Source organism: Gavialis gangeticus, unplaced genomic scaffold (genome assembly GCF_001723915.1).
Source record: "Gavialis gangeticus isolate Ggan-Ray unplaced genomic scaffold, GavGan_comp1, whole genome shotgun sequence".
NCBI classification, from domain to species: Eukaryota; Metazoa; Chordata; order Crocodylia; family Gavialidae; genus Gavialis; species Gavialis gangeticus.
The window spans coordinates 34,734,336-34,743,214 of NW_017729034.1; the positions used below are offsets into that span (position 1 = coordinate 34,734,336).

Sequence of the window (8,879 nt, forward strand, 5' to 3'; positions counted from 1 at the left end):
ATGTCACCATCTACACGTGGATTTAAGCGCAGTAATTTACTTTGCCATCAGATAGTACTTGTCTAACGGTGGGATTATCTAATGGTGCAGTAAATTATTCTACACCAGCCTAATTGCCATGCACATGTAGATGATGACACTTTACTGTTCAGCAAATTAGTCTACTGTGAAGTAAAGCACACATGTAAATGCACCCACTGAAATTTGACTGGATAGTGGCTGAGCAGCAATTCAGTGGGGGGTGGGGAAATCAATTTCCCACTTATGATTCAGAGTTAGGATGTGCTCTCATAAGAAGGCAATGCCAAAGGCTTTTCAGCCATGACAGGAAATTTCCAAACCTCCAAAGTAAAACCCTTTAATAATGTGATCTTGCATGAGCTGGTAGACTGAGGCAGAAAGAACATCAGAAGCTCTCAGGGAAATTCCAAGCAACAGTGAAGTTTGAACATATTCCTGATCCTTATTTGCTATTCACAAATTGTTCACAAAAATATTCAGCCTATGTAATATGGACTATTTTGATCTTTCCATAAGTCATGTCTGAACTACTCATAACAGTTATATCAGTTTTAAACAAGCAATGGAAATACAAGTCAAATGCAAAAGTTATGCACAAAGCAGTGTAAGTTAGATACACTAACAGCATAAATTAGTTACCCTAACTTAGATCTCCATTCACTAATTTTAGACTCTCTTAGGTCTACTTGGTAGATTACTCTACCAATGTGCAAGAAGGACTAATTTACCCTCTGACTTTACAAATATAAATTAGTGTAAGTGGTCGAATGCTGTACTTTATAAGAAGAGGGAGAAAATCAAGACACTGAACTGTGTTCTAAATAGAAACTTAATGGAACTCCAGAAACTGGTTGCTTAACAGAAGTGGATCAGAACTCTAGTTAAGACATTTGGGATATACTGATATAGTCTGCTAAGGCAGGGTATTGCTTAATAAAAGTGGTCACTGGTGGTATTTCTCGCAATTCAGCTTAAGACTCTACTTTAAAATTCAAAATTACCAGCATATATTTTTCCATATGTCTTTGGGTTCAATAAAAAGCCTTGGTACAAGTGGCCCTAGCCAATAACTGTAGCAAAAGTCTTTTGTTATGGTAATGAAGAAACACCCTGTTTTCATGGTTAGCTGATATAAAGGTGTCTGCTTCTGTTTTTACAGAGTCCACATCACTTAAAATCATAACTGAAGTAGCTCTTTTGCTTTTCAGTAGTACCTGAAACAATGAAGGACTCCCTCCAGCGTGGTAGGGACAAGGATCGAATTCCATTGGAAAAGCTCCCTTTATAACCAGAATGTCCAGCAACTTTTTGAACCAGGATTTTCCCTCCTGAGCTGTCAATTATACCACTACAAAGAAAGCAATATGAAATCAGAAAGGAGCCACAGAAACTTAGAAACAAAACCATCCAAGAAATATGGAACATTTTTAAATGACATATTGTCCTATAACAGTCTTCACTGAAATATGTGGAAGTTTGCTGCTGAGAAGCATTTGTATTTCTTCAACAATGGAAAGCTCAGGTCGTTATAAAAGAGACCATCTATTTCAGACAGCTATGTTTCTGAGCCAGACCTGATGATGTGGCTGAAGGGGTAGCATTCTATCTATCTCCATCCATGCACATCCCAGAGAAAGCACTTGACTATTTTTATTTAAGTACCTGCACATCTGTAAGCAAAGGATTGAATGCTATGCTGTATTATACTCTGCAGGTCCCTGCTGGCTTCAGTAAAATGGAAGGAAACTACAGTAAGTTGAGGCTTCTCCTTTCACTGGTTGACTATTTTAACATATTCTTGTCAACATAAGAAAAATAAAAGGAAACTCACAAGTTGCATATACCATAGACGGACAACATCATTAGCAAATCCAAACACAAATGGGTCTTACAGAAAACAGAGACTTACTGTTCCAAAATATGTGTTTTTGCCTTTTTTGAGTTATAAGAGAAAATGACTTCACTATCAGTAGTTGAAGTTAGGCTTATCTTTTCTCTTTGGGATATTCTACACTCTGATATTCATGCACAATTCCCATTGTATTTAATGGTAATTGCATGCAAATACTTGAGGGAGCGATATGTTTTTCGTAAAGCCAAAGAGAGGTAGCTAGCTGTGTTATGAAGTAAGCTTCTGCTTACAAAAGCTTATACATCTCTGATTCAGTTAGTCTATAAGATGCGAATATACCCTGCCTTCTGCTTGACTTCAGACTAACTGAAACCTCTTTTCCTTTTGTGAACAGCAATTTACTTCCAAACTTATGAGCAGGTACAATTCCAGCCAGCAGATGGCAGCAGTACATATAGATCTATATGTGTGTGGGTCTAGGCAGGTGTGAGTTAATGAAAGATTGAGATAAGGTATTCAATATCATTTTTTATCTACTCCCCCATTCGGTAAGAGACTCACACTTTTCCTGACCTTCCTTTTGTTGCTAAGACAGACAAAACTCTTGGGCTTGAGGCAATATCTTTTATTAGACCAGCTAGATAGTAGCAAAACAATTTCTTTCCACGCAAGGTCTCGGGTCCAATCACTCTTCGTCAGGTAGAGGAGAGTTCAAAGAAAAGTTCTCACAGGTAAAAAAGAAAATTCATCTTGTACAGGGGAGGTAAAGGATGGTAGGGTTCCCCCGGGTTTCAAAGTCCATTTGTGAAAAAGTTGCTCTGTGAATATGTATTTTGTTGCTAACATGTTTGTAGAAACCCTTCTTGTTACCCTCACATCTCTTGCTAGCTGCAACTCCAATTGCACTTTGGCCTTCCTGATTTCATCCCTGCGTGCTGGAGCAATACTCTTATACTCCTCCCTAGTTGTTTGTCCAATCTTGTAAGCTTCCTTTTTGTGTTTTAGCTCATTGAAGAGTTCCCTACTAACCTAAACTTGTCCTGTATTAACTTCCTTGCCCCTTCTTACCTAATTTAAAACCAATCTAATAGGTCAATTAAGCTGGCAATCATGCCATTTGTGGCTGTGATCTCATCAGATCACATCTGAAAAGATCTCAACCAAGCCAATATATGAATAGGAGAACTCAAAGCCTGGTAGTGGGGAAAAGGAAAAGAAGAAATCCTGAAAGATTAATTGAGTGATTCCTTTCCAAGTCAATACTGGACTTCTCTTGAATAGCATGAAAGTACATTTATAGGAAATTATTTTCCATGTAAGACACAAAACCCTGAATCTTGAATATTCCTGGTTACTAAGGTATTGCCCCAAACAATGGGTGAAGCAACAGCTGCACTTCTAAGTGGATATGGAGGTTGTGGGATAGTGCTGTGTCACTGAACTAACTTACATTCCACTAATGAGCCATTGGCACTTCAGTGTAGCAGATACAACCTAACAGAGTTACTTGTTTCCCTTCCTGTACCTTTTTCTGTGGCATGAAGGCACATCACTCAGTACTTGTAACGGAGGCTGTCAGTGGATGTGCTTAGGGTATTTCCAGCTCAGGCAATCCTACTAAAGCACAGGCTCAACTCTGTTGCCAATCCCATGATACTACTGATATTGCTGTTATTACTTTTTTACTCTATCACTCATTGTGATATACATACATGTACGTAAAAATAATATTGCAACAACAAATAGTTATTTACTACACATATATGGGTGATTTGAAAAACTCTAAGCTCTTCTGTAAAGCTGATAAATACCCTCAAGAACAAATAACTTCAGTGGACATTCGGGGTGCACAGCACTTTAAGTTTGATCTCATACATAGACCAGTGGTGCTCAACCTCTTTTTCCAGTGGGCTGGATGGGCAGTGCGCAGTCTTTCCATGGGCTGGATCCAGTCAGCAGACTCAATTTGGCACCCAGGGCAGGCGCAGTGAGGCTGGGGGTGAGGGGCAGCCTGGCCCTGATCCTGCCATGCAAGGGAACACGGCTTAGCCCCATGGGGGCAAGAGGGGGCATGGCCCAGCCCCAATCCAGTTCCATGGGGCAGGGTCACAGCCTGACCCCACAGGGTGTAGCCCAGCCCCAACTTGGCCAGGTGGGAGGAAAAGGGGCATTGCATGGCTTGGACCTGCCGGGGAGGGGGACAGGGTCACTGGCTGTCCCAGACCAGCTGTGCAGGAGGGTTGTGGCCCAGCCTCACCTGGGCTCCGCAGAGGGAAGGGGGCAGGGCCCAGCCCCAATCTGGACATACAGGGGGAGGGTCATGGCCCAGCTCTAACCCACCAGAGGGGGCCTTGGGGTTTTGGCAGCAGGGAGGGGATGCGATACATTAACTGCTAGCACTCCCCCACTGCCAAATTTCCTGAATCATGGATAGCCCCATGGGTCAGATACCAAGGCTCAGCGGGTTGCATCTGGCCATCAGGCTGGAGGTTGTATACCCTGATATAGAATAAATGTCCCTCTCATGTTCTTTTTCTATAAAATTGCAGTCTGTAGTCAAGTCCACCAGCATGGTTTAGTAAGCCTCAAAGCCCATTTTGTTATACTGGCATTTTGTTGGACTGATTGTCTGACCTGTGAATAGCAGCACCGCACACACTGGAAAAAGAAGCATAAATATCTGTGCCATAAACACGGTATTTTACATCTTGACATCCAGGTGGACACTTTGCAATGAATTCTGGATTGATTATCTTCCCAGCTTTGATGTCACAGTCGATCTGAGGGATGTCTGTGAATGCAAAATAGTTGTAAAGTGAGATTTAATATCCTCATGGTTGAATAACCATGTAATGCAATCTTGTGCGATAGGGTGTTATGTGTGCCATTCATAGCGCATTTGGGCTACAGTCTCTGGACACCAGAAATGCCTGTACATAATACTTAAAAATACAAGACAAGGGATGTGAGTGTCACTAACAATGGAGTAAGGAAGTGGGCATCACTTATCCCAAGTATAACTTGCTTTAAATGGAAAATCTCCACTGACCTCTCCCTTGGGCATGTTAAAGACTCTAATCACTATGGGCTAGACTGCGGCACACAGTAAGGGAGGGCAGGGAGCTATTGCACACATATGAGACAGTTTTCCAGGACTCCCCTTGTGGCCAGGCTGCTCTGTATCACCCACAAGGTAAGGCTGTGATTAAATGCCACAGCCAGAGCCCACGACTTAACAGCAGGCTTGCATTTTAACTGGCTTGGCAAAACTGAACATACAGAAACATCTGCCTAGGACTGTAGGTAGAAATTGCACATCTTTGTATTTGGGACATAGAACACACCTTTCGCAGGAGTAAGATATGTGTATTTCACTTCACTGTGTGCTCATTACAATATATCAGTGCCTTGCCACCTAGGCTTTTATACCATGCTCTTCATTGTGGTATTTGAGTATGCAGTATGCTTTTGCTGGACCTATTTCACTCTGATGTGTCACTTCATTATGAGATATGCAGTCATGTTCAGAGAGGCTGTGTATTGCTGTATGTTTCTAATTGCTCTTTAGAGAAGCCCAAGGAGTTGTTGAGAGATAATCATAGCCGCAATCATATTTGTTTCTGCATCAAGTGCTCCTACTGTAAAGCATCCTGGCATGCTAGAGGGACTACTTACAGAGTTTAGGCTTTTTGGTCTTCTTTGTGGCTTCTTTAGCTGCACTGGTACAGGTCAAACACAAAGCTAAGGCAAAGAAAACAATGTCAGACAAATAGGTGACTGCCAGCACCAGTCAGCAGAAGCACCAATACTTGGAGTTCCTAGAACAGTGGTTTTCAACCTGTGGTCCATGGACTCCTGGAGGTCTGCAGATTATGTCTAAGGGGTCCATGAAAGATGACTATGATCAATCTAAAGTATGTGAATACCCACATGTACAATTCAAAGGGGTCCACACCTCCATTCCAAATTGTGTAGGGGTCGACAAGTGAAAAAAGGTTGAAAACCATTGTACTAGAACCAGAATCATAAAAATTAAACCGACATTTTCTACACAGAAATTAGAGGTCTATCTAAAGTGACGTCTGCTTTCAAGATGGCTTTTGCTCTGGGTGGAGCTTCTCACAAAAGGGTAAAAATGGACTTTGCTGGATCACTTTTACACTCAGACACATGCACAGTCACGCACAAGCACTCTTTCTCTCACACCCCTGCCCCGCTAACATGAGAGATTCATTGCCAGAAGATATTACTGACCCCAAGTGCTCGGCAGATATGAGAAACTCATAGACATTTGCAAGGAGTAACATTTTGCACTCAAAAGCTTGTCTAACTTTATCTCAAATACATAGTTGGTCCAATAAAAGTGATCACTCTAAGAAATCCTTGCCTCTTGAATAATTTCTGGACCACCATGGCTACAACATTACCTTTACACTAAAGCACCTTCCATGTTTCTGTTTAATAGAATAAAAAATGTAAGGGATGTAACATGCCTTATGGCAAACTAACAATTAGCTGAGGAGCTAGGGAGGGGGTGTTAGAAGGAAAATTTCCCTCATGGGCAAGTTTTGCTATAATACCACACAAAAGGGATTGTAGAACCCTTCTGAAGCAGCTGGTATGGTGCACTGAGGAAGACAGGATGCCAAACGATATGGAGCACTAGTCTGATTTGGTTTGGTAGTTCCCAGTATCCTGTCTCAGTTAGTGTGTTGAAGACCCAGTTATGCCTTGACACACCCAATGATAAGTGGGATATGTATTGTTATGATGAGAAATACATTTTAAAATATTTTCTCATTTGTTATTGGATGTCCATTGACTGACCAGGTGCCATCTGTAACATTCATTTCTCTGTGTTTATTTTTCTTTTTACAGTACTATACTGTGGTTATTAGCTACATACTGGGTGTGTCTACACGTACAAATGCAATGGGGTGGGTAAACTGACACATGTGGGGAAGCAAGAATAGATTTGGTGCTCATGGCAGTAGTCTGCTCCTGCCCGCACCAATCCTACACAGCCCCTCAGCATCTAAGGGGAGCTCTAGGCTCCACCTGGGTGCTAGTCCAGGGGCTGGCAGGGAGCACTGGGCCAGGAGACAGTTATCTTCTGCTGGGGGCTGGGACATTGCTCCCTGCCCCTCGGAGCTGCCTGCTGCCAGGGTGGCTCCACCACTGGAGCACAGGCAGGGACAATGTCCCCCTACCCTGGCAGAAGGGAGCACCCAGCCCCTGCTCCGCAACTGTGATCCCGGAGCAGGGGATTGGAGATTCTTATTTCCCAGCTCCAGCTCTGCAATCGGGGAGTGGGGGCTGGGAGATAAGACTTTCCCAGCCCTGGATCCATGGTTATGGAACTGGGGCTGGGAGATAAGAATCTCTGTGGTTGCGGAGATGGGGCTGGGAGCTCCCTGCTACTGGGGAAGGGGACATTGTCCCCACCCAGGCGCCAGTAACAGAGCCTGGCCAGGCAGCAGGTAGCTCTTGGGGGCAGGGAGCAAATTCCTGCCCCCTGCTGCCCAGCTGACTGGGAGTATATTTGCTCCTGGTTGGCCATTTACGTGTGCCACACTGCACAATAATTACTTGTGAGTAAATTTGCTACTTGTATTTAGAAGTAGCAAATTTACTTTTGATTAGAGCAAATTACTACACAGTAAGTATCTGCATGTGTAGAACCCAATACTTACAGTGCAGTAATTTGCTTTAATCATGAGTAAAGCGTCTCATGTAGACATGCCCATTCTCACCTTCTTAGGCTTCCCTCTCTCCCATCTGGGTTTGCTTTTGTTCATACAGCCTGACCACAGTGCCTTCTATGCACTGAAACGCTCATTGCTTGGGTGTGCTTTTCAAATTCCTTGGCTGTACCATGCACACGTCTTGGTTAGGCTATATTAGGGGCAGGCAATTATTTTGGGTGGAGGGCCACTTATTGAGTTTTGGCAAGCCATTGAGAGCCATATGACAGGCAGTCAGGGGCAGATAAATATTAACTTCTAAATTTTTTAGGGGCCCCATGGGCTGGATAGTATGGCCTGGTGGGCCGCATCCAGCCCACAGGCTGCACTTTGCCCACCCCTGAGCTATATGGATCTCTCTTGCTGATTCCCCACATGCCTCATAGGACACTCACTACAAATGAGCCAAATATTCTAAAAAGGAACTTGCCAAGTAGCCCCTCCCTCGCTATATCCTCTTATTTCCCCATGCTTTACAAATTTATTCAAGGTTTGTTCCTCTCTACACTCACAATGGAGAAGCTCATGGCCAGAGATTTCCTTGGCAGTTCTGTACAATCTCCACATTTTACAGCCATATAAGATTACATGGGACTCAGTAAGCAATTAGGAACTTTGCATGCAGTTTGGTAATTCCTTCTATTCTCTGAATCTACCCCTCTTCCATGTCTTAACACTCATATTTGTTTTTTTTGTTTTGTTTCTATATCCGCTGATTCCCCTTGGAGGAGTTCACTGAGAGGAGGTAGTACTTCTCCTCAGCTAGGTATATATAATTTGTTTAGACCAGTGGTACTCAACCTCTGGCTGGCAAGCCAAATCTGGCCCATGGAGCCACATCAACTTGCCCAAGGGGTTCCCCAGGGTTCTGGAAATTTGGTGGTGGGGGAGCAGTGGCAATTAACACTGACACCATTTCCCAAATTTCCAAGTCCTGTGGGCCAGATAACATGACCCTGTGCATGGAACCAGGGTCTTAGGTGTGATCTGGTATGGGGTCCAATCCAGCATGCAGAACCAGATCTGATCTGTGGGCCCTGCGGCTGGGGCTGGGGCCTGATGTGGAGTGTGGGGCTGGGGCCATGTGCCTGCCCAACCCTGTGCACTGGGCCCACATACTGGATCCAGCCTTCAGACTGACCCTGTACCACTCATTTGGCCTACAGAGCCAAAGGATTGGGTACTACTGGTTTAGACTGTGAGCCATACCTCACGTTCTATTCATTTCTAGGATAGATTCAAATCCTTTAATGGCTTCTTTT

The 8,879-nt window shown here is 43.6% G+C and overlaps 1 protein-coding gene across 6 annotated transcripts in view; it reads right to left on the reverse strand.

Moving 5' to 3' along the window:
* VIT (vitrin) overlaps positions 1–8,879 on the reverse strand; it is an 84,820-nt gene that overhangs the window by 69,700 nt on the left and 6,241 nt on the right. For all 6 annotated transcript variants that reach the window (XM_019527212.1, XM_019527210.1, XM_019527211.1 and 3 more), the window contains exons 2-4: positions 5,549–5,614; positions 4,508–4,664; positions 1,236–1,369 (exon numbers count right to left, since the gene is read on the reverse strand). In XM_019527212.1, the coding sequence (XP_019382757.1) occupies positions 1,236–1,369; positions 4,508–4,664; positions 5,549–5,614 (357 nt within the window). The remainder of the gene's footprint in view (positions 1–1,235; positions 1,370–4,507; positions 4,665–5,548; positions 5,615–8,879) is intronic.